The sequence below is a fragment of the Muntiacus reevesi genome, chromosome 21, assembly GCF_963930625.1.
Source record: "Muntiacus reevesi chromosome 21, mMunRee1.1, whole genome shotgun sequence".
In the NCBI taxonomy this organism is placed as follows: domain Eukaryota; kingdom Metazoa; phylum Chordata; class Mammalia; order Artiodactyla; family Cervidae; genus Muntiacus; species Muntiacus reevesi.
In genome coordinates, this window is record NC_089269.1 from 29,195,016 (window position 1) to 29,222,467 (window position 27,452).

Genomic DNA, 27,452 nt, shown 5'->3' on the forward strand with positions numbered 1-27,452 from the left:
TCTTCTCCATGGGGATGGTCTTGATCCCTGTCTCCTGTACAATGTCATGAACCTCCGTCCATAGTTCATCAGGTACTCTATCAGATCTAGTCCCTTAAATCTATTTCTCATTTCTACTGTATAATCGTAAGGGATTTGATTTAGGTCATACCTGAATGGTCTAGTGGTTTTCTCCACTTTCTTCAATTTAAGTCTGAATTTGGCAATAAGGTGTTCACGATCTGAACCACAGTCAGCTCCTGGTCTTGTTTTTGCTGACTGTATAGAGCTTCTCCATCTTTGGCTGCAAAGAATATAATCAATCTGATTTTGGTGTTGACCATCTGGTGATGTCCATGTGTAGAGTCTTCTCTTGTCTTGTTGGAAGAGGGTGTTTGCTATGACCAGTGTGTTCTCTTGGCAAAACTCTGTTAGCCTTTGCGCTGCTTCATTCTGTACTCCAAGGCCAAATTTGCCTGTCACTCCAGGTGTTTCTTGACTTCCTACTTTTGCATTCCAGTCCCCTATAATGAAAAGGACATCTTTCTTGGGTGTTAGTTCTAAAAGTTCTTGTAGGTCTTCATAGAACTGTTCAACTTCAGCTTCTTCAGTGTTACTGGTTGGGGCATAGGCTTGGATTACCGTGATATTGAATAGTTTGCCTTGGAAATGAACAGAGATCATTCTGTCGTTTTTGAGATTGCATCCAAGAAATGCATTTTGGTCTCTTTTGTTGACCATGATGGCTACTCCATTTCTTCTAAGGTATTCCTGCCCACAGTAGTAGATATAATGGTCATCTGAGTTAAATTCACCCATTCCAGTCCATTTTAGTTTGCTGTTTCCTAGAATGTCGGCATTCACTCTTGCCATCTCCTGTTTGACCACCTCCAATTTGCCTTGATTCATGGACCTAACATTCCAGGTTCCTATGCAATATTGCTCTTTACAGCATTGGACCTTGCTTCCATCAGCAGTCACATCCACAACTGGGTATTGTTTTTACTTTGGCTCCATCCCTTCATTCTTTTTGGAGTTATTTCTCCACTGATCTCCAGTAGCATATTGGGCACCTACCGACCTGGGGAGTTCCTCTTTCGGCATCCTATCATTTTGCCTTTTCACACTGTTCATGGGGTTCTCAAGGCAAGAATACTGAAGTGGGCTGCCATTCCCTTCTCCAGTGGACCACATTCTGTCAGACCTCTCCACCATGACCCGTGCACCTTGGGTGGCCCCACACAGCATGGCTTACTTAGTTTCACTAAGTTAGACAAGGCTGTGGTCCTGTGATCAGATTGGCTAGTTTTCTGTGATTATGGTTTCATTGTGTCTGTCCTTTAATGCCCTCTGGCAATACCTACCGTTTTACTTGGGTTTCTCTTACCTTGGACGTGGGGTATCTTTTTACGGCTGCTCCAGCAAAGCACAGCCCCTGCTCCTTACCTTGGATGAGGGGTATCTCCTCATGACCCCCTGACCTCAGGCGTATGGTAGCTCCTCTGCCCACCATAGCAGGGAGGGGACACAGCTCCACCCATCACAGGAAAATTGGATTAAAGATTTACTGAGCATGGTCCCACCCACAAGAACAAGACCCAGTTTTCCCTCTCAGTCAGTCTCTCCCATCAGGAATCTTCCAAAATCCTCTTACCATTCTCCATCAGAGGGCAGACAGACTGAAAACAATCACAGAAAACTAACCAATCCAATAACAAGGACTACAGCCTTGTCTAACTCAGTGAAACTACGAGCCATGCCATGTAGGGCCACCCAAGACGGATGGGTCATGGTGGAGAGTTCTGACAAAATGTGGTCCACTGAACAAGTGAATGGCATATCTCTTCGGTATTCTTGCCTTGAGAACCCCATGAACAGTATGAAAAGGCAAAAAGATAGGACACTGAAAGATGAACTCCCCTGGTGGATAGGTGTCTAATATGCTACTGGAGATCAGCGGAGAAATAACTCCAGAAAGATTGAAGAGATGGAGCCAAAGCAAAAAACAACACCCACTTGTGGAAGCAAGGTCTGATGCTGTAAAGAGGAATCTGGACTGTTAGGTCCATGAATGAAGGCAAATTGGAAGTGGACAAACAGGAGGTGGCAAGAGTGAACATTGACATTCTAGGAATCAGCGAACTAAAATGGACTGGAATGGGTGAATTTAAATCAGATGACCTTTATATCTACTACTTTGGGCAAGAATCCCATAGAAGAAATGGAGTAGCGATCACAGTCAACAAAAGAGTCCGAAATGTGGTACTTGAATGCAATCTCAAAAATGACAAAATGATATCTGTTCATTTCGAAAGCAAAAGATTCAATATCACGGTAATCCAAGTCTATGCCACAACAAGTAAGTAATGCTGAAGAAGCTGAAGTTGATCGGTTATATGAAGACCTACAAGAACTTTTAGAACTAACATCCCCAAAAAAGATGTCCTTTTTTTTAAGGGGACTGGAATGCAAAAGTAGGAAGTCACGAAACACCTGGAGTAACAGGCAAATTTGGCCTTAGAGTACAGAATGAAGCAGGGAAAAGGCTAACAGAGTTTTGCCAAGAAAATGCACTGGTCATAGCAAACACCCTCTTCCAACAACACAAGAGAAGACTCTACACATGGATATCACCAGATAGTCAACACTAAAATCAGATTGATTATATTCTTTGCAGCCAAAAATGGAGAAGCTATATACACTCAGCAAAAACAAGACCATGGAGCTGACTATGGCTAGATCATGAACTCCTTATTGCCAAATTCAGACTTAAAATTGAAAAAAGTGGGGAAAACCACTAGACCATTCAGGTATGACCTAAAAAAATCACTTACGATTATAGAGTGGAAGTGAGAAATAGATTTAAGGGGCTAGATCCAATAGAGTGCCTGATGAACGATGGACAAGGGTTCATCACACTGTACAGGAGACAGGGAACAAGACCATCCCCAAGAAAAACAAATGCAAAAAAGCAAAATGGCTGTCTGAGGAAGCCTTACAAATAGCTGTGAAAAGAAGAGAAGCGAAAAGCAAAGGAGAAAAGGAAAGATCATTTCAGTTCAGTTCAGTCGCTCAGTCGTGTCCGACTCTTTGCAACCCCATGAATCGCAGCACGCCAGGCCTCCCTGTCCATCACCAACTCCTGGAGTTTACTCAAACTCATGCCCATCGAGTCGGTGATGCCATCCAGCCATCTCATCCTCTGTCATTGCCTTCTCCTCCTGCCTCCAATCCTCCCAGCGTCAGGGTCTTTTCTAATGAGTCAACTCTTCACATGAGGTGGCCAAAGTATTGGGAGTTTCAGCTTCAGCCTCAGTGCTTCCAGTGAACACCCAGGACTGATCTCCTTTAGGATGGACTGGCTGGATCTCCTTGCAGTCCAAGGGACTCTCAAAAGTCTTCTCCAACACCACAGTTCAAAAGCATCAATTTTTCGGCACTCAGCTTTCTTCACAGTTCAACTCTCACATCCTACATGACCACTGGACAAGCCATAGTCTTGACCAGACGGATTTTGTTGGCAAAGTAATGTCTCTGCTTTTTAATATGCTATCTAGGTTGGTCATAACTTTCCTTTCAAGGAGTAAGAGTCTTTTAATTTCATGGCTGCAGTCACCATCTGCAGTGATTTTTGAGCCCCCCAAAATAAAATCTGACACTGTTTCCACTGTCTCCCCATCTATTTCCCATGAGGTGATGGGACTAGATGCCGTGATCTTAGTTTTCTGAATGTTGAGCTTTAAGCCAACTTTTTCACTCTCCTCTTTCACTTTCATCAATAGGCTTTTTAGTTCCTCTTCACTTTCTGCCATAAGGGTGGTGTCATCTGCATATCTGGCGTTAATGATATTTCTCCCAGCAATCTTGATTCTAGCTTGTGCTTCTTCCAGCCCAGCATTTCTCATGATGTCCTCTGCATATAAGTTAAAAACGCAGGGTGACAGTATACAGCCTTGATGTACTCGATATATACTCATTTGAATGCAGAGTTCTAAATAGCAGTGAGAGATAAGAAAGCCTTCCTCAGTGATCAGTGCAAGGAAATAGAGGACAACAATAGAAAGGGAAAGTCTAGAGATCTCTTCAAGAAACTTACAGATACCAAGGTTACATTCTATGCACAGATGGGTTCGATAAAGGACAGAAATGGTATGGACCTAACAGAAGCAGAAGATATTAAGGAGAGGTGGCAAGAATACACAGAAGAACTGAACAAGAAAGATCTTCATGACCCAGATAATCATAATGGTGTGATCACTCACCTAGAGCCAGACATCCTGGAATGTGAAGTCAAGTGGGCCTTAGAAAGCATCACTAAAGAAAAAAAAAAAAAGCTAGTGGAGGTAATGGAATTCCAGTTGAGCTATTTCAAATCCTGAAAGATGGTGCTGTGAAAGTGTTGCACTCAATATGCCAGCAAATTTGAAAACTCAGCAGTGGCCTCAGGACTGGAAAAGGTCAGTTTTCATTCCAATCCCAAAGAAAGGAAATGCCAAAGAATGCTCAAACTACCGTACAATTGCACTCATCTCACACTCTAGTAAAGTAATGCTCAAAATCTCCAAGTCAGGCTTCAGCAATATGTGAACCATGAACTTCCAGATGTTCAAGCTGGCTTTAGAAAAGGCAGGGGAACCAGAGATCAAATTGCCAACATCTGCTGGATCATCGAAAAAGCTAGAGAGTTCCAGAAAGACATCTATTTCTGCTTTATTGACTATGCCAAAGTCTTTGACTGTGTGGACCACAATAAACTGTGGAAAATTCTGAAAGAGATAGAAATACCAGACCACCTGACCTGCATCTTGAGAAACCGATATGCCGGTCAGGAAGCAAGAGCTAGAACTGTACATGGAACAACAGACTGTTTCCAAATAGGGAAAGGAGTACGTCAAGGCTGTATATTGTCACCCTGCTTGTTTAACTTATATGCAGAGTACATCATGAGAAATGCTGGGCTGGAAGAAGCACAAGCTGGAATCAAGATTGCTTGGAGAAATAGCAATAACCTCAGATATGCATTGACACCACCCTTATAGCAGAACGTTAAGAGGAACCAAAAAGCCTGTTGATGAAAGTGAAAGTGGAGAGTGAAACAGTTGGCTTAAAGCTCAACATTCAGAAAACTAAGATCATGGCATCTGGTCCCATCACTTCATGGGAAATAACTGGAGAAACATTGTCATACTTTATTTTTGGGGGCTGCAAAATCACTGCAGATGGTGATTGCAGCTATGAAATTAAAAGACGCTTACTTCTCGGAAGGAAAGTTCTGACCAAGCTAGATAGCATATTAAAAAGCAGAGACATTACTTTGCTAACAAAGGTCCATCTAGTCAACGCTATTGTTTTTCCAGTGGTCATGTATGGATGTGAGAGTTGGATGATAAAGAAAGCTGAGTACCAAAGAATTGATGCTTTTGAACTGTGCTGTTGGAGAAGATTCTTGAGAGTCCCTTGGACTCCAAGGAGATTCAAGCAGTCCATCCTCAGGGATATCAGACCTGAATGTTCATTGGTAGGACTGATGTTGAAGCTGAAATTCCAATATTTTGGCCACGTGATGCGATGAGCTGACTCATTTGAAAAGACCCTGACCTTGGGAAAAACTGAAGGCAGAAGGAGAAGGGGATGACACAGGATGAGTGGATGGATGGCATTACCAACTCAATGGACATGAGTTGGGTTGACCCCGGGAGTTGGTGATAGACGGGGAGGCCTGGCGTGCTGCAGTCCATGGGGTCGCAAATAGTTGGCCATGACTCAGTGACTGAACTGAACTGAACGAAGATGAAATACAAATTGGTTTACTAGAATACATTTTTCTGGATATAGAGCAGCAAAATAAAATTTAGACCTCATTATACAATGCAATTTCCTTCTCCAGGGGATCATCCCGACCCAGGGATCAAACCCGGGTCTCCCACATTGCAGGCAGATGCTTTACCCTCTGAGCCACCAGGGAAGCCCTTATTATACAAAATACACTAGTTATTTTATTTTCTCTAAGAATTGGGCAATCAAGGTACATTAGGAGTCTTTCTTAAACAATACTAGTCACAACCTTGATAGACTTCTACCATCATGACTCTTTTAATGTTTTATTCCTTGGTTTGGATAATTTTTCAATTTCAATTATGGAATTTTACTTTTTCCCACAACTTAATACCATATTTATAACCCCTTAGGTCCATTCTGACTAGTTTATACTACAATATAAATGTTTCTCTGCTCCTTAAATCAATTGTTCCAGAAGAGCTGCCTGTAGACAAATTTAATCTCTTTGGTTTACAGTTGTTTTCAAAATAATTTAGAAGTCCCTCCTGTAATTCCTGACATATTTAGTGACATTCTGTATTTCTCATCATGTTTTTAGAGAAAGTAGGGTAAATATGTCATAACACAGTCACATCTGGTAAATCTAATTACTTGGGTATTAACACTAAACACTTTCAGTTTTTTTCTGAAGGCAATATATACTGCTCTAATGCAACATTTTTCTGTTCTGAAGCTGGTGGTAGGTACAGTAGAATAGAGATGAGTGTTTCTTTAAATAGAATAACTGTACTGTGGGTTTTCAATGCTAGTGTTTGGTGACCACTAATTTCATATCTTAGAAGGCAAAACTGTATTTTATTCATTATGAGTGAAGCACATTCTGAGACTCTTAAAGGTGACTGTATGAAATATAAGGGCAAAAATGGATACTTCTCTGAACTCCACAGGACAGAAATTAACATGCACACTTGAAACAGTTTTGTTTATACTGCTCAATTCCTTTCCTGAACTATGGGATTTCTCCTGGTTTTGTCATTTGGGAGTGAAGCTACTTAGTAGCCACAAGGAGTAAGACCAGAGATTCCCTGGTACTCAGAGCAATTGAAAAGAGAGGTCTGCACTCTGGTACATATTCATAAAACACACCTAACACTCTAAATGTAATGGAAATCACACTATGGCTCTTTTTTGCATCATGGCATTCCCATTACACCATGCGCCGCACATCCCAAGCTGCCAAAGAATTTTCTTTAGGGAGGCATGCCAGATTCTGATGCTACTCTCTGCGTGTTCTGGAGGAATGACATGGTATCTTATATTATACACAGATCCAGAAGATTATTTTACTGGTGCAAAAAGAGTAATCTAAAATTCACAATTATCTCATATTTTTAAAAATCACATAGTATCTGTAACAGTGACTATTTTATTCATATATATATATTATATATAAATGTATATATATACACACACATATATAAATATGTGTATGTGAGTATGTTTGGGTGTATTCATAAAATATACCGATACTTGAATGAGATTTCAATATTTTCTAAAAGATGTTTCATTTTCCGGTATCTTGAGGATCTCCATTTTTCTCCAATTTTCTGTCACCGTTTTAATATTTCTCTTTCAATTTTCCACAGTTGCCCTGCGATATTTTCCTTACTTTTGTTTACTCTGTCATCTTTATCATCTCCAATTTCCTCCTTTCTAATGTTTTCTCAACTATTTCTGTGATACACAACTAGTCGTGTTTTAACTAAAGTTAACTAAATTACTCCAGCAAAGAGGCCCTTGGTTCTTAAAGCTGAAGAAACATGAATATCACAGCAAAATTGTTAATTAACATTTTTAAAATTTTTGATTCCGTGTGTATAACTAGCAAGCTAGTCTTATCGTGAGCTAAAACTGCAAGTAGCTCAATCTGAATTTTTTTTTAAGTAGAAGACAAGTGAAATGACTTCAGTGTACTCTCTAATTTTTAAAAGCCTTACCTCATGTCATGCACATAATAAATATTAGATAAAGGCATCACAATGGAGTGAATGATAAACTTTAGATGGATATAATCTCCAACAGATTTTGAGAAAGAGTAATTTTTAAGGCAAAATCTTATAAGTATATAGGAATGAAGCAGGTAAATTATTTCAAAAGTTTAATTTTCTTCAAATCAAAGATTTCATCTGAAAGAACCAGAAAACAAGACAATTCTAGTCTATTCAGCTCACTACAAGTCATAAGTAACCATCCCTATATGGCCTGGTGTTTGGTATTAGCAAAAATACTTAAAAGTGAAGAAAGAGTAGATAATAAATAGAAATTTCTAAATTAAAAGAGAGTTTTACCAAAGACAGTCAGCTCTGCTGGATCACTGTCTCTCTCTCCCACCATGTTGGTGCCCACACAGGTGTACATCCCAGCATCACTCTTTCTGGTGTTGGAGATCATTAGTTTTCCACCACGGATCTGTTAAAATTGGAGGGGAAAAAAAGAAAGAAAATAAAAGAAAATGGAAAAGAAAAGAAACAGAGAAAGAAAGATCATTAATAAAAAATGTTGAAAAATTAAGCACATATTTTTTTCTCTAAAAGAAATAGCTGAGTGTCTAAGACACAAAACTCTCCCACTCTTTTGGCATCTTTTAAATTCTGCTTCCATGTAAGCCTCCATATTCTCTTTCTAGAGAATGCTTCTTTAAGGCAGTCTTCCTCTCTCTTGCCTGATCCTATTTCGAGACTAGTGACTGCTGCCATTAAACCTCATGGTTGGTCTTAACTCTGAAATTCTGTTGAATGAATTTCTATTGACATCTGTCATCAGAAAGAAGCACTAGGTATTTTATTTGGATAATATAATGAGATCCAATTGACTCAGAAAATTTCAATGAGTATTTGCTCAGTACTTCTATTGGCTGGGCAGTGCTCTAGGTTCTTGAGATTCAGTAATAAATCAAATAGCAAAAATCTCTGTCTTCATGGGGTATTTGTTAGCGTTAAAATTATCTTTGTCTCATCTTAACTGTATTTATAAGACAACTTTTGAAGAGGGATGAGACTGAATAAAAACAAATAATTTTTTTGAATGATGAGTATGACTTGGTATAAACTGTTGGCTTTGTATAGGTGGCCCCTAAATGTTTGTTAAATAAAAAGCATTTCTGTTTGAATAAACAAATATACTGATGTTAAAATGTTGTTTGTTAAGAGGATACTACAGCAGAATAAGCTTTTCAGTAAGTATATCATCAATTTACAGGTTCTTTTCCAATTTTGATTTTTTTAATAAATCTCTCTTAAAGAGATGTGCGATAAGAATATGCTGGCTTCCTCCTTTACTTTTTAATTTCACAGGCAGACAAAACTCAAGTAGGGTATGTTTTCATCAGACGTATTTCAGGCTCTAAAACTAGCCATGTCATAATAAAGTATTTTCAACAGTATTTTATACTTAGGAAGAAAAGATCATCAACCTTGTCTCAACTAAATGCAGTAGAATAAATGATAGTTTACAAACCATGGAGGCCATTTTCCTCCCCTTGAAGATGAAACTGACAGTATGATTTGATTTGTTCAGTGGAATTAAAGCAGCATTTTACCAGAAGAAAAGTACTTGCACGCAGGGACTTGACTGCTTGCTGCAGTTGGAACCCTGAGACCACTATGGGAATGAGCCCAAGCTGAGTGCATGCTAAGTCACTTCCGTTGTGTCTGCCTCTTTGCGACCCCATGGACTACAGCTCACCAGGCTCCTCTGTCCATGGAATTCTCCAGGCAAGAACACTGGAATAGGTTGTCATGCCCTCCTCCAGGGGATCTTGCCAACCCAGGAATCAAACCCATGTCTCTTATGTCTCCTGCATTGGCAGGCAGGTTCTTTACCACTAGTGCCACCTGGGGAACCCCTAGCCAAGCTAGTCTGCTGGAAGATGAGAGGCTACGAAGAGAAGAACCAAGATGGCTGGCTTGCGAGGTCGTCAATGGCCAGACATGTTAGTTTGGGAAAGTTATCCTAGGTCATTCAGCTGCCAGCACACTTTCAGACAAGCCACAGAAGCTGGAGAATGCCTAGCAAAAATCAACCAACGTGGCCAAGAGCAAGTGACTGTCAACTCACGCACAGAATCACAGAGTAAGTGCAATGGTTGTATTGTGGGATGATTTGTTACAAACCAAAAATTTAATGATTACAAACACGAAAAAGAAAATATTTAACAGAAGCACGTTTTCCTAAGTTTGGTAGCCAAGCACAGACCATTGGGAACCAAATGATTTTTCACTGTAGATCTCCACTGTCCACAGTTCAAACCAGAATACTCATGTGAATATGCTGTGATCTTTTGCATGGCCTCTCTGGTTCTGTGTTATGATGTAATCACAATGTACACATAAGAATAAAATCTCACTTATATATTTAAAGATAACAGACACCTAGACTATATGGACATTTTAATAGAAATGGCACATTTGTTCTGTTAAATGACATTATTTTAAATAAAATATATTTATTCTTAGTTATTGTATTGAGTACAAAAATTGTATTAAGAACAATGTCAGAAGGTTGAGGAATTATCTACTATTTCAGTGACCAGCTCTCACAAACTCCACATACTAATGTTGAGTAGATCCTCTGAAAAAATAATCTGTATACCATTTCTATATCTGTATACCATCTCTAACTTTTTACCATTTTCTGGGTGTTTTGTCTTGATAGTAATCAGCTGATTAATGATGACCAATTTCCCTTGAAAATAGATTATTTTTCTGTAAGGGCTAAACTGCAGAACTTGGGAGTTACTTTAACATTGATTTCACTTTACATCTCTTAAACTTTGAAATGAATTCTCATAATATTTTAGTTATAAATATTACATTGGAAAAACTGGAAAAGAGTTTGAAATATTCATCAACACAAATTATTTCCTTTTATAATTTTGAAAGTAGTATGAAAAAAATGTTTTAGTTAATACAGTTTATGGTCATCATTTACACTTTGACACTTATGTACTGCATGATCAATAAATGCATCTGGAGTTCCTAAAAACAGCTTTGACATCAGTATTCTACTACAAAGATATATTTACATATTCAGATTGGTCCCGTTATTAATATAGCATGTGCACTTTATTTATATAATTTTTGTCTCTTTGAAGCCTCACTCCAAAGTTTTCATTTGGATATCCTTTTTCAGTCTTTTCAGCACAGTGTAAGTAGTAATTAGCACTCAAATAAAGTTATATAACTTTATTAATGATAAATAACATAATAGAAATAAAAATAATACAAATAATATAAATAAAATACATGCATTTTAAGCTTGGTATCCAACCCCTCTGGGCATCCGCTCTAATTTTACTCACACTTATTCTTTCTTCCTTGTCATCAATTCGAATTTTGTCTTTTTTCCAGTAGATAGTAGGCTCTGGGTGTCCCCGGGGAGGCTGGCACTCCAGGATTGCAGGCTCTCCGGCCGCCACTACAACATCTGTGGGATTTTGCCGGAAGTCATCTCGTAACACTGAAGAAAAACAATTGCAGTAAAAGAAAACTCAGTGGTAGTAACTTTAGGTTTCTCTTGCAAAAGGTAACTTCAAGTCTTAAACATGCCCATCTTAAAATATGTCAGAGCCAACCTGAGTGCTCATCAACAGAGAAGTGACTAGTTATATGATTATGAACCTCTTCTATAAAATCTGAGTTTAAAATGAGACAAGCTGGAGGAAAATAAGATGAGAAACACTTATGACGCAGTTTTGAGATTTAACACAAACTCAAGGTACAAAACTGTTTAGGTAATATGATCCCATTTTTCTGTTCAAAAAGCATATATGTATACATACATGTATATAAATACATTAACATTAATTGCTATGCTTGTTTAACTTTAAGCCCTGAAACATGCCATATGCACATGGTCTGGGAGCATGTATGCACATCAGTCGGGGAGGGGACGTGGAGTGAGAACTCTCTGAGAAACGCTTTCTGGTGACATGAATATGGACAGGATCCACACTGTTTTCATTACACTTCCAAAGATAGATTCATTGTTCACCCTTGTAACGCACTAGCACCCACATACACAGGGCTACATTTTCATTCTGTCTGCATCTCCACCTGCCGAGCGACATCTGGGCAGCGTGACATTCGGAGCAGAGATATCCCTTATAGCAGCTTTGCCAGTCTGAGTTTCCCCTCCTTTCATTAGAACAGCAGGTTGGACCTCCGTTGTAACCTCCGAAAATCTGGCATGCCTGGCTCTGCAAATGTCACCTATCTATCTCTGTACTTTTCTTCCCCTGGCAAGATGAAAAGCCTGGAGAAATGGCTCCCTCCTATCAGACTGTAGAATGCTGATTTATTTAGCAAATAAGGACTATATCTATTTTAGGCTAAACATTCGAAAAAGTATTTGAGAAAACTGGTGAAGGAGATTAAGGGGTACAACCTACCAGTTATAAAATAAATCAGTTACAAGAAAGCAACAGACAGCAGAGGGAATATAGTCCATGTTTTATAATAACTTTGTATCACGTGTAATCTATAAAAATATTGAATCAATACGTTGTACACCTGAAACTAATGTGATAGTGTAAGTCAACAATACTTCAATGAAAATATAGTTGAAAGCAGCTGCCATACCATACAACACAACAGCCTCTGCTTTTTATAACTGGTTTGAAATTTTCTATTCTTTAATATTCTAACATTGACAAGTTTTTTTCCCAATATACTTTGGGCTAGAACAATCACACATTCACACAAATACATGTGTGCATATGTATGTGTATGTATATGCATGTACACACACATACATTTTATATATGTAAATTGGTCAAGCTATTTGAAACTGGTCAAGTTATTTGAAATCAAAATTGGGCAACTTGTGCTAGCTTGTTATGTAAATCATCTGCTGCAAACATGGATTAGGTCAAACCAACTGCCTTTGATGTTCCATAATGAGACCCACTTCAGCACTCTGCTTCCTTGTTGGGCTAAGTCTCCAGGTTAATTGTCCTTCTCCAAATAAATAAAAATCCCCTGTCCTGAAAATAGGTCCAGAGAGAAAACTGAGTGACTTTTAGGGCTTTTCTTTTCTTGTCTCTTGCAACAACATAGTTTTCCATCTTAATGAAGTCATGGCCTTTTATGAGATTAGAGAATCTTGTCTTCTTATTGCAGGAACCATAAGAAAAAAGTGAGCACAAATTGCTCACTCTCAGTTTATAAGCTGATTAATTTACTGCTTTAGCTGCTGTGGAAATGTGTTCCATTTGACCAGAGTGAACTGCATATTTTTTGAGTTCTCTTGTCTAACTGGCAAGAAAGATGTGATTTAGATGCATAGGGGTTTGCCTCTGAATGGGCTGAGAGAAGTGTGCATAAATGTGATGTTCCAACAGGAGAGGAAGAATGGGGTTAACACTGTGCTCCCCTACTGCAGGTAAATCCTCAAGGGAGAGAGAGCTGGCGATTCATTTATATTCTAAATAGAGAACAGCTGCCTATTTATGCAATGCTAAGACCTGCAAAAATATGGTAACAGGGTGGTGAGCACCCCTACAATATCCGGTACTGGCAGCAAATGGTGTTTTGGCAGGCCCTCAATCTGTTCCAAAATGACACATCTGGCCAGTTGGAGGACCTTCTCCAGAATGGTCTCCTCACAAATCATAAGCCAAAAAGCCTCCGCTCAAATGGCACTTAAGACCACTGCAAATCATTCAGAAACACAGTATTACATCAATTTGCAACAAGCCAAATTAAGACAGAAAAAAAAAAAGGTCCTTTGACATGGGGGACAAAGAAGGAGAAAAATATCATAACAAACTAAGGGCTGCTACTCTTAAACAATATAACATGTGTTTATGGCATTCACAAAAAAAAAAAAAGAAAATGACTCCAATTTGCAAATGAAGCCAAGAAATTGAACATCAACTGTAATTTTAGGCTTTCAGACTATTCACCCAGAGAGTAGGGTGAGATAATAGTATAATTGGTACTGTACCCTCTTCAACTTGTAAAAGGCTCTTTTGGGGGTTTGTAGAGTAATTCATTTTTGCTCAGTGATACCATTTCTTTCACCCTGTGTATTTGGGGGTACTAAAATATTTTCTTTTCTCTCAAATAAAACATTTTGGAGAAAAATAACCCTTTCATCAGAGTCTAGCACAGCAACAAAGAATCTTAGGAATAAGTCTTTTTTCTTTTTTTGGTCTTGGAAAGTTGTTGTTTTAATTGAGGGATAATTACAATATTGCTGTAGCTGATTTCTTCCATATATCAACATGGATTAGCCATAGGTAGACATTGGTCCCCTCCCTTTTGAAACTCCCTTCAAACTCCCACCCCATCCTACCCCTCAAGGTTTCTCTCCTTCCCACCTGGAAAAAGTAATTTTTTACTCTTCTCAAATTATATAAATGTTGTGACACTTGCTTATGTGTGTCTGAGGTTTGTATATCCCTTAGCAAGTATAAAAAAAGTAAAATTAAATAGTGTTTACCTCTTTTTGGCTAATTCTTAGTTCCTGTCTTGGATTTTGCCCTGTGCTTTATTACAAGTGATAAAAAAAAATTGGAGGTGTTCTTTATAGTAAAGGATTTATATATGTGAGATAAAAGGAACTGAAACAGTTCCATAAATGTAAAAAAGTAAAACAAATCCAAATTGAGTCTATTTTTTTTCTCATTAAGCCCCTATTCTAGAAACACACACACACACACACACACACACACACAACACTAAAAACTGAGAGCCACATTTTCACTGTGGCTTGAGAAGTAAGCCAAAACAAGAACATGCAGCAGTATGTATATTACCTCGAGCTCCAAACAAAAATAGGGTGAAGAGAAATAAACATGAACTGAAAAGAATCTGGTTAAAATGACAAGAGCTGGGAGCGGGGTAGTGGTAAGTTGTACTTTAAAGAAAAAGAAAATATAATAGGTAGACTTTTGATACAGTATGTGCTTTGCAGATCTAAGTTTAGGATACAAGGGCTCAAATCTCCATGGGGAAAAACAGAAATGTTGTTGGCTAGAACCCAAATACTCATTTCTGTATATGAGCTGAAAAGCAGAAATGAGAATTCACTGAGTTAGTTATAGCCTGGATTAGACCTGAATTCTTTTTACATTAACATGCACAGTGACTTAGACAGTTATTCTGGAACATCAGTAGATCCAGAATTACTACTGTGTTTGATATGATAGAGTTCACATTCATGACAATAAATATCTATAATAAATTATTTCAGTTCTACAGGAAGATACTGAATCTACAATGTACTTCGCACAGTCTTATAAAATGGTTAAGGAATACTGTATTAAATAAAGATGACATGATGGTGCCTGTGGTAGGCTTTGGAATTACACATTTATTGTGGTAGGTAAGTTCAGAGTGTGAATCCTGTATATCTGACTCTAGAAGGCAATGGCAACCCACTCCAGGGGTCTTGCCTGGAGAATCCCAGGGACAGAGGAGCCTGGTGGGCTGCAGTCTATGGGGTCGCACAGAGTCGGACACGACTGAAGCGACTTAGCAGCAGCAGCAACAGAACCTACATAGAGTCATTATGCTACAATGATTTGTAACATCACCTGCATCTATTTTTCCTGTCATCGCTGTCCTAGTTGAGGGTGTCTTATCTCTTCCTTAATTACTTCAAGAGTTTTCTATTTAAACTTGTCTTCTGATTTCTCTTTTAGTATCTCTACTGTGGTATTATGAGTTTGCTAAAGTGCACATATGATCACATCCATTACATTTTCACAACTTTTAAAGGCTCTTAAGAAAAAATCCTCTTCTTAATGTGACATCAGAGTTGTATAGAATCAGGTTACCACTTATATTTTCAGGCTCATCACATATATTCCAGCAAGCCTCCTATACTAGACACACAGAGGACCATCTCATTATCAATGTACATTAGCATATATAATTTTTCTACTTGAAAACCTTCCCTAGGTAACTCTTTGTCCCCATACTTTTCCCTATTTATTTCTTTCTTTAAACACATTCTGTCCCTTTGGTGTCAGTTTAAGCTTCACTCATCTGAGATTTCCTTTTATATGTACATTGGACTAGGTGGTGGTGGTTTAGTCACTAAGCTGCGTTTGACTCTTTGTGACCCCATGGACTGTAGCCCGCCAGGCTCCTCTGTCCATGGGATTTCCCAGGCAAGAATACTGGAGTGGGTTGCCATTCTCTTCTCCCGGGGATCTTCCCAATCTGGTGATCAAATCCACGTCTCTTGTATTACAGGCAGATTCTTCACCACTGAGCCACCAAGGAAGCCCCCACACTGGACTAGATAAACCTCCAAAGGGCTCCCATCTTAAAGGGCATCCGATGAGTTCAAGTATACTTGAAAGGTTGACTGAATTGATGAACTCCTCTTCCAAAGGGGTGTGTTGCAGTCTTTTTCTTATTGTATAAAAGAGACTACTGTGTCTTAATTTGATTTCAAAATGTGAGTTCTGAAGAACAATTTTGTTGGTAGGATTTAGGAGACAGTGCATTTTACCTGACCACCTGCAAGCTCACATCTCTCAAAAATAAAACCCAGGCAGTTCAAAAAAGTTCAGAAATCAGTCATTCAAAGAAACAACATATTTATGTACAACCAATAAAATTGCTACAAAAAATGATCATATATCATAGTAAATATTACAGTGGGCTAGGGAAGAAGTGAGAGCCATTCCTACAAGTGGTACACATTATTTTCCCATCCTCAGCAGCAGCAGCCCCAGCACCACCTCTCACCACGGGGGATGAGCAGGTGTAATCCCAGCCAGCCTGAAGCTCAGGTCCTCGACTCTACCTCCCAGGGAAGCGCACTCTCTCTCTCCCAGCTGCACCAAATGGCTGCTATCAGCAGCCATGCTATGACCCCAAGGGGGAGTGCCAGTCTCTAAAACTAAGACTCTGCACACTAGAAAAAAACACATCTGGGTTCTTGATACCATAACTGAACAAATCAATCCTGAAGACTGTGTCAAATCAGGCCTTTCTACTCCTGTGATCCAAAGAAATTCTTCCATTCATGCACGAAGTAGAAGTCACTCAGTCGTGTCTTACTCTTTGCAACCCCATGGACTGTAGCCTTCCAGGCTCCTCTGTCCATGGGAATTCTCCAGGCAAGAATCCTGGAGTGGGTTGCTATTTCCTCCAGGGGAGCTTCCCAACCCAGGGATCGAACCCAGGTCTCCTGCATTGCTGGTGGATCCTTTACCGTCTGAGCCTCCAGGGAAGTTATTTCATTCATTGGCCAGTTTAAATAAAGTTGCCCCTTTCAACTGAAAGTTCCCCACTGACAAGCTATAATAATGCTGCATTTTTCTGAAGTTGCAATGACCAAAAGCCTACTACATCTACAGAGGAAACATCATTCACAACAAACCACATTATCATATTTGCTACAATCCAGCAAGACATGGTCAGAGTGGACAGGCCAGTCACCCACTGCATAGACAACACAATCTGATATTTAGGGAACAAGTCACAAGTGGTTTCTTCTGCACAGAAGGGGAATGGGAAAGAAAGAACTCAGTGGGGCGACATCCTGCTACCGCTGCGCAAGCTGACACTCTGGCACTTCTGCAACACGCTGACAATTCCAAAATGAGAAGCTCTCGCCGCTCCTCATCCCACTATGATGCCCTGTGCAAGCAAATCCACTCAGCAAATGGTCCAGTTAAACCAGCACTCCGAATCGGAGCATGATGAATGAACAAGGATACCCTGTGACTCGCTCATTTTCAAGCCATAACATTTTGTGAAGCCTAGAAATCTGCAGGGAATAAACACACAAACACACAACTCACCCAGGAGGAATGGCCAGCTCCAAATGTCTTAGCCAAATCTCTATTCTTGAATCCTTTTTTTAGCCCTGTTCTGTTCTTACCCGCAATATAATTTGAAGTCCCCCTAAGAGTGCCAAGTCTTCCTTAATGTTTTCCATTAATGTTTAAAACTTGCTGAAGGGTTCTTAGAAACTGCGTGGAAACACTGTCCTGTCTGTAATTTCTATCTGTAACCTCTGTGATGCATATGTTCTCCTTGGGGACCAAGTGTTGAGATCATTCATAAACTCTTGGATCACATGTGGCCCTGCAAACTGGTGACATCTGACCATGGCAGACTCGCGGCCTGTCTCTGGTAATCATTTCCTTCGGTTTGAGCTAAGGAGCCAGCAGTTGGCTCGCCTTCAATACTTGGAAGTCCTATTTTTGGCAAAGGCTAGCATCTGATATTTGACAGGGATCTGCATTCCCTATCCATTAGCTTGAGAGGAAGTTGCGGTTTGAGGCTAATTAATGTTTAATCAGTTTCTCTTTTTTCTTCCCTTAAAGTGCCATTGGCCACAAAATTGGTTATGTGGGATTGATATCTCTAGAATAACAGAAAACTTAAAGACAGGAGGGCAGCTTAGAGGCTGTGCCCAAATATAGTATGTCAGGAGGAAGACCTCATGTAGGATTGAGGGTACTGGCCTAAATGTGTTCAAGGCAGCCTTCCTTCATTGTAACACAAAAACTCTCCACATCCCCAAAATGTTCTATTGTGCTACCCAACTTGCTTCCAGGACCTGCCCTTTTGCGAATTTCAGTCTTGGTCACAAAGATGGCTATAACTCTGGATAATGGAAGAAATAATACATTGAATTTAATATTCAGAACTGACACAGACTAGTCCTAAAAAAAAAAAAAAGCAAAACATCAAATGAGCTTTGTGGTGGTAAAAACGGTAAACACCAGATTATTTCAAGCTAAAATACTGTCTCCGACTTTTCTTCAATCTGGGTTGGGGCATAAATAAATAAATAAATAATCACAACATCTTTATAGGATTTACATTTACAGGATGATTACAAATAACCATCTGTCGGCTTCTAGCTCTTCAATCTGGTTCATGTCCCATTAGCCTTAAGTCTTCAGTTAAAGCAGTTAGGCTGGTAGGTATTAGTTAGGTTTGTTACAGGTCTTGTAGAGTGTTTTTTTCCCCACTATTTCCCATTTCTCTTCCTATCCCTCTTTCTCTTTCACCTCATTTAGCTCTCCCTGTTAGATCAAAGAATACGAAAAATTAAAATGGACAAGTCTCATCTATATATGGATATATACCTGGTAAAAATCTTTAATTCAATATATTTATGTATTTATTTATACATAATTTTAAATTTAAAATATGTATAAGTATATACTCGAATTCAAACTTCCATATTCATTACTGCCTTAATGTTACCTCTGCCAATTTGAATAAAGGAATAAAGAGCACCATGGAGTAAATATTATGTGCTGCTTCATTCTGGATCCCAATAGGTTACCACTCTCCTCCCACCTTGTTGGTCCTTATCTGAAGGTATTAGCTGTTACAACATTCTAACACTGTGCAATTCAGCAGCTTTTTCCTGTCATTTCACCCTCTCCTAGTATCAGCGGGTTAGTGCTCTGATATTTCTCTTCCATGGAGTATTCTGATGTGCCTGATCAACATGAATTACAATGCCAAGTAACTGCCAGATGTCATGAGTTATAAACTCAATAGTCTAAGGATTATTACACATTAGGGCACCCAACAGTGCAAGGGTGTCCTGGAATTTATGTGTTATTTATTATCTATTGGCAGGGTCTCCAAGTAATCTCACCCCTGCTGATGAAATGAGGGTTGGAAGGAGAGGAAGGTCAAGGTCAACCTTCCTTGTCAAGAATGCCAGTTACTCTGAAACTACTGTTGCTCTGTCTTTATCGCCCTCTACCTGAAACTCAACAAAGTTTTGAATAAGTGGGTTATATATTATAATGCATCTATGGGCTTTCAGCATAATTCTGCTGATTTCACATTTTCCACCATTTCACCTATTTTAACAATACATTTCATAACACAATCATTAGAGGTCTGATTTAGAGTGCAACCATGAATCTCACCATAATTCATGAACTTAAAAATGACCACTGGAAGAGAATGCTGTTTATTACCTAGTTTTACACTTGAACATAGACCAAAGCCTAACAGCATGAAACTTACTGAATTCTAATGCAACAATGAAAGTATTTTTTTTTTTTCTAAACTTGTGGGATGAGGACTCTAGTGTGCACAGCTGTTGAAATATAATTCTGTATACCTGAGATTTTCATAATAATAATAAAAAAAAAACATGTTTCACATGCCTATGGACTGTTCAGTCTTTCTCATCCAATATAAAGATTTGCATACCTCTACACTGCAAAATACGGCATTTCTGTAAGCTGTCAGGAATTTTGCTGAAATGAATATAATTTGACATCCTATATTCTTCAGGAAATGTTCTATTTGATTACTACATGACAAGAAGCTTGAAATGTTTCCTAATCCAGAATATAGCATATTTATTTTTAAATTGGCTGATTAAAAAAAGCTCTATCATCTCTACTCTATTCCAAAGATCCAGTAACCTTCTTTTCTTTTGCCACCAAATGAATTCTGAATGCTGCAGTTAACATTCAGCAATCTCATTACCCAATCTACCATAAATCTTCAAAAGCATCACCATGTTTTGACAGCTAAGCAGGAGAAGAGGAAGCAAGAAGCATATTCAAGCACTTTTTATGAATGCAAATGTGCTAAAGACAACATTTAAATTATTTCAGAAAAGTCATATTACATTATGGACAACAACCAGAAAACAATGTGCTTGAACCTATCGAGCAGCACAATTTCTTTTGTTCCTGATACTAAGTCCACAGACCCCCACCTCATTCATTCAATCTTGCCATATACTCTATGAAAACAAATTGATACCAAAGAACAAACAGTGGATATATTTTTAAGGTGTAAGTGATACTGAGGGCTCATGATCAAAATTTATGTTTTCCCTAAAGTGTTTTTTAAGTACTTTTAAATTCATGTATACTCTAATCAAACCTTCGTATCTTACATGAAACTAGAAAGATGTCACATTAGTCACGGAGGTTTAGAAGAATCCCCGTCTTCCTGATGTGGTGGTGTTCAGTTGCTAAGTTCTGTCTGACTCTTTGTGACTCCATGGACTATAGCATGCCAGGCTCCTCTGTCTTCCAGTATCTCCCAGAGTTTGCTCAAATTCATATCAGTTGAGCTGGTGATGTTATTGAATCATCTCATCCTCTGTTGCCCTCTTCTGTTCCTAAAGGGTCTCAGTCTTTCCCAGCATCAGGGTCTTTTTCAACGAGTTGGCTCTTCCCATCAGGTGGCCAAATTATTAGAGCTTCAGCTTTAGCATCAGTCCTTCCAATGAATATTCAGGGCTGATTTCCTTTAGGATCAACTAGTTTGATCTCCTTGTTGTCCAAGGGACACTTACAAGTGTCCTCCAGCACCACAATTTGAAAGCATCAATTCTTCAGAACCTAGCCTTCTTTAGGCTTCAACTCTTACACCGAACATGACTACTAGAAAAAAAACATCGCTTTGATGATACTGACCTTTGTCGGCAAAGTGATGTCTCTGCTTTGTAATATGCTGTCTAGGTTTGTCATAGTTTTGCTTCCAAGGAGCAACTGTCTTTTAATTTCATGGCTGCAGTCACTGTCCACAGTGATTTTGGAGCCCAAGAAAAGAAAATCTGTCTTCCTGTGATACCCTAGAGGCAGTCTTGGTCAGCCACAGAGTATATGCTCAGTAATAAGGAAATAAAGAGTCTTCTGGTATATTTTTATTCTCTGGGATCCATGGTTATTCCTAGGACTAGGACTCAGTATACTTTTACTCTCAAAACAGTCAGGGATAAAAAATAAACAGACAGAGCCACTGTCCTCCTGCTGGTAATGTGTAGCCCTCTATGTGGAGATAACCACCTAGCTGCATGTGATTTCTTTGGCTTCTCTGCCTGGGAAGAGACGAAAACTTGACAAGTAAAATTTATCAGAAAGTCTGCCAAATCTTCATTATTTAGTTCAAATCAAAGCTATTTATGATGCCAGACTATTAAAATTCACGAATTATTATAATTCACAAATTATTATAATTCCTAATTTTGGCCATTTTCATGCATCACCTATTAGTCACTTCACCCCAACTCTTTCCTCTAACTTTCTACAAATGGTAAAATTACAAATTATTTTCTCAATGCTATCCATGAACGATCAAATTATAACTTCTCTGAATGTAAGGCAAAATACAAGTCTAAAATGTAGGCCAAAAAAGAAAATCTGTGGTTAACAAACGGATCTGCAAAATGAATGAGTGGATCCTAAATAATCAGATGTTACCTATATTTATCCAGTGATGTCAACAGAGCATGGCTAATACTGCCCTTGAAAATTTTTTTTTCCACATTTGCTTAAAAGCAAGCCCTTTGCTTCCATAAATTTCTAGGAGACATGGTTTCTGTTCATCACTGGGGATTTTTGTCTGTGGGTAAAAGAGCTGAGCGGGGAGTTTGCCATATAAGATATGTCATTTCCCAGCTAATATCACACAAGTAGATGAGGAAAAATTTATTCATTTCTTCTGAAATCATAAATATTTAACCTAACCTCTGACTTGGATAACCACATTATTTTGTCCTCCATACTAAGCATTTGGGAAACAAATGTAAGAATTCCTTGTAATTATGCCAGCACAGTACCTGAAATCCAGGCAGAATGTTAACTTACCCTCTTTTCTTCCTATGTGGTGTTTCCTCTAAAAATCTCTGCTGCCTCATCTTTGTCCCCTCAATCACAATTCTCAGTCACACTGGCCCTTCCTCAGGTCCTGGAACATAGCAAGCTATTTTCCATTCTAGAGCCTTCACACTGTTTTATATTTCTAAATGCACTCCAGTTCCTCTCCACCATTTGCTCAATGCCTTTCATGGGACAGGGAACTTCCAATTAAGAAGTGTTTTGGAACTATTACTTTTTGACAGAGAAGCAATATGGCATTATGGTTTAAATAATGGGCTTAGTCAAAGGCCTGGGTTTGAGGCCCAGCTCTGCTGTTTTATTAACCAGATGGTCTCATTCAAGTCTCCCAGCCTTATTAAGCCTCAACTTCTTCCTCCAGAAAATGGGGATATTAAATGTTTATGTCTTTGGACAGGTATAAAGAATAAACAGACCAATCTCTGTAAAGTACACTGTTAAGCAAAGAAAACATTTCAGAAATGAGAATTATTATTGTTAGGAATACTAGTAAAAAAGAAGGATCTTGTAATCTTACTTTTGTATCTGATTCTAAATGAGTTTTAATGATGTCAAATTTTAATTCCTCTGAGTGTCAAACGGTTAAAAATCTTCAAGAACTCTAGTTTGTATATAAAAAATTCCTCTTTTAAGGCCTGGAGGGTCAGAGGGTCAAATACCAAGCAGTTGCCACTGGATGATGGTAATTACTGTGAGTACTGTCGGAGTTGGGATTCAGATAGAACAGCATAATCCTAAAGTCAAAAGTGTTTAGGTAAGTCAAAAGTGTTTAGGTATTATTTTAAATGTGCTCAGTCGCTCAGTCATGCCCAACTTTGCGACCCCATGGACTCTAGCCCACCAGGCTCCTCTGTCCAAGAGATTGCCCAGGCAAGATTACTGGAGTGGTTTGCCATTTCCTCCTCCAGGAGATCTTGCTGACTCAGGGACAGAACTCATATTTCTGTCTCTTCTGTCTCCTGCATGGCAGGCAGATTCTTTTCCACTGTGCCACCTGGAAAGCCCTTAGGTATTATTATTTATGTTGTAAAGTATTAACTGAACAATAGAATGTCACTGGTCCCTCCAAATCAAAAAGTTTAATTTACTCATTAAGGTTTATACGCTTTATTTCTAAAAGGTGATTTTAAATGATGTTTAACTTTGCTTTGTTTAATTGATAACAAATAAATTAGGTATTTTCACTTTTCCATCAGTTCTAGTTGTAATCACTACTTTGAGACAATAGAAAAGGTTTTTTTTTTAACTCATTTGCTTCTTTTTAATTTACTAAGTGGGAACCAACTATTTTGATGATGACAGATGCTATGTGTCTCTCACACTTAGAAGTACAAGATATTTCTAGCAGAGATCTTGCCCTCAAAGTGCTAAAGAGATTTAGGAAAGTTAGCAAATATAACTCAAAAACCACAATCAGAAAGAAAAAAAAGCATTCAGCATCAAAGAACAACATTGAAAGTGCATTAAAATACAAAGGAGGGAAAGTATTTTCAACAAGAAGGCATTTTCACAGGGCCAGCTTCAGAGTGAGTTTGGAATATGCACTGTATGCTTTAATTAATCACAAAAAAGAAAGAAACATGCTGGAATGTGTTTGCACGTACAAAAAACAATCTCTGGAAGGACATGCAAGAAACGAATAATAACAAAGACTTCACAAAGAAAAACAAAAGTGGGAAGGGAGTGATGAGAGAGGAAGACTTCACTATACACACAAATGTATCAATTAGTTACTAATATATATATTTTACAGTGTATAAAGAAAAAATAATTTTGACTCTGAGTGTTTTCAAAGAATACCATCTGCTCCAACTGGATTCAACACACAGAGTTATATGAGGGTATGGAACCTGGTTTCTGACTAGAGTCACTGAGTGACCCACAGTGCAAGTTGAGAGGAGGACGGTGCTTTGAAATACACATGTCAACAAAATATCTGTAGAATGGTAATATGACTGACCTCAGAGATCAAAATACATAACTTGATTTATTAGCTCCTTTTTAAGACAGAATAAAATTTCAGAAAAAAAATTAACATTGAGAGGGTCTCTTCAGTTAGGATGATTGAAGGCCAACTCTGAGGTAGGTACAAGGGATATAAAGGTAAGATGACAAACTTTTCATCTAGACTAAGGCATCTTAAGTGCCTCATCAGAGGACTGAATAAAAAATAAGGAGGTTATAGTGGAAAGAGCCAGGAGTGATGACTGTGCTCGAGATGAGACAGGCTTAAAGCCATTGCATATGTTTACTGTCGATCATAATCCATAAAAACCAAAATACCACTTATTTTTAAAAAGTGCCTTATTTCTTCCAAATTATAAGTTGTGATTCTATAATCCCACTGTAAATACATGAATCAAGAAAACTATAAATGATTCTTCCTTCAAAAATAAAAACATCTCCATTTGAAGGTTCTTTATGGAGTTTAATTTAGAGGAAATGTGAAAAATGTTTAATAGAAATTTTGGTTTATTACCTTTGATATGTTTATGCCTTTTATACTCATGATTTGAGTATATAAAAACATCATGAGCTTTTTATTTTAAAACTTGACAAAAGGATACATGTTTATAGAGGTTAAGTATAATGATCTACTAATATAGTTTTACTTATAAAATGGTGGTATATCATAAAATGAATTATAGTTCATCATAAACAATATAATTAACTCTTAAGGAAACTTTCTCTATACCAACAAATTCAATTTTGTCTAATTCTTAGGTTTATGATAATTTAAGTCATTAAAATGTTAGTTAAAACTCATTAAGTGCACACAGAGGTAACAGCTTCATTACTGTAATATGATATAAAGAAAAGAGAATGCTTTATTATCATTCCACTGTTTTCAAAACTGAATATATTTGCATAATAAAAGGTTCACTGTATGTTTTCAATAGTCTTCAAAAATTAAGCAATAATTTAAAAATGTCCTTTCTAAAATTAACTCTCTTCCTGCAGAGTCCTGGTTATTGTTTTTTTTCCCCCGCGTTAGGAAAAGCGGTCATACTAGAGATGGTGGTTATTAGAGACAGAAAATCATTTGAGGTAATACTAAAATATGCTAACACAGTCTTTATTTCTTTCAGAATATTTTTAATGTTTAGGTAGAAAAGGATTTCTGGGCTCCCCAGGTGGTGGCAGTGGTAAAGAACCCACCGCCAATGCAGGAGACATGACATGTGGGTTCCATCCCCGGGTTGGGAAGACCCCCTGGAGGAGGAGAGGGCAACCCAGTCCTGTGTTCTTGCTTGGAGAATCCCATGGACAGAGAAGCCGGGTGGGTCACAGTCCAAGGGTTGCAAATAGTCAGACATGCCCCAAGTGACACAGCACACATGCATGGAATAGGATCTCCCTACAACAATGGACATCTTAATCAAATGTTACATTTAACTGCCTTCACTAGATATTATTTCAGTGCCTCGAAAGACCAAAAAGAGTCAGATGGAAACTATATTGCAAATTAACCATATATCCAATATAGATATAATTATTTAATGATTCTCTCTAGTAGTAGCTTAGACACAGTAATTGCCTGATAATACTGCTGAGGGTTAAGATGCGGAAAATTCCTATAGTGATTTTTTTCTGTATTCTCCCCCAAATCCTATATAATGAAACCAACACCATGAAAGCACTGCAAAAACATACCTAAGTGTGCATTTCTTGTGTTCTGAGATACTCTCCTAATTTTTCTCACACTAGCCATTATTCTTGCCTATTCGTGGCCAGAAACTTCTTTTCTTAAAACATGGTCAATGTCACTCAAAAATGGAATTCCCCTAGACACAGATTCTTCATGGTTAACCTCTTTCAGTCCTGCCTCCATGCTGATGACCCTAAAATGAATGCCTCTAAATGAATGAGCTCCCTCGAACTTCAGACTTACATTCACTTGCCTGTTTGACATCACCCCTTGCTTGTCTAATAGCATCTGGAATTGAACATGACCAAAATTGAATTCTTGTTCTTTGTCACACAAATCTTCACTCCCCAATGTTTTGCATCTTTGCCTGTGGTACAGCAGTGTATAAATCACTCAAGAAATTATTGTTTTTCCTCCATTTCTGTTACCTGTCACCCATGAAAATCCCCCCACATACACACACATCATTTTGTTCATCAGTAAGGCCCAATGACCAAGCGACTTATCCGGAATCTATTTTTTTCTTTATCTCTAATCCAGTCACCTGGTCTCAGTCACCATCATCCCTCATGGAATACTGGAGCTGACTCTTAACAACTGAGAGAGCTTATTCTCAGGTTGGTTGATAAGGAGACAAGGGCCCTCAGAGGAGGAGAAAGGAATAAAGGATTTTGGTTTTTTTCTTTCTACACTGCTTTGTCTTACTCACATAAGTCATGAGTTGTTATGACAACAATCTATTCTGCCTACAACTAGTTTTCTCTAAGTCCAGAGCTAATGATAACACAACAAAACAACTCATCTTCCTCAAGGATATGATCTTCCTTAAGCTCTGTTCAGTTCAGTTCAGCCACTCAGTCCTGTCCAACTCTTTGTGATTCCATGGACTATAGCACGCCAGCCTTCCCGGTCCATCACCAATCACCAACTCCCTGAGCCTACTCAAACTCATGTCCATCACATCGGTGATGCCATCCAACCATCTCATCCTCTGTCGTCCCCTTCTCCTCCCTCCTATCTTTCCTAGCATCAGGGTCTTTTCCAATGAGTCAGTTCTTCACATCAGCTGGTCAAAGTATTGGAGTTTCAGCTTCAGCATCAGTCCTTCCAATGAATATTCAGGACTGATTTCCTTTAGGATAGACTGGTTGTATCTCCTTGCTGTCCAAGGGACTCTCAAGAGTCTTCTCCAACACCACAGTTCAAAAGCATCAATTCTTCAGTGCTCAGCTTTCTTTATAGTCCAACTCACACATCCATACACAATTACTGGAAAAACCATAGCTTTGACTAGACTGACCTTTGTTGGTAAAGTAATGTCTCTGCTTTTTAATATGCTATCTAGGTTGGTCATAGCTTTTCTTCCAAGGAGCAAGCGACTTTTAATTTCATGGCTTCAGT

General features: G+C 38.4%; 1 protein-coding gene across 7 annotated transcripts in view; it reads right to left on the bottom strand.

Moving 5' to 3' along the window:
• Positions 1-27,452, bottom strand: part of ROBO2 (roundabout guidance receptor 2) — a 655,957-nt gene that overhangs the window by 189,996 nt on the left and 438,509 nt on the right. For all 7 annotated transcript variants that reach the window (XM_065913481.1, XM_065913477.1, XM_065913480.1 and 4 more), the window contains exons 3-4: positions 11,117-11,274; positions 8,106-8,226 (exon numbers count right to left, since the gene is read on the bottom strand). In XM_065913481.1, the coding sequence (XP_065769553.1) occupies positions 8,106-8,226; positions 11,117-11,274 (279 nt within the window). The remainder of the gene's footprint in view (positions 1-8,105; positions 8,227-11,116; positions 11,275-27,452) is intronic.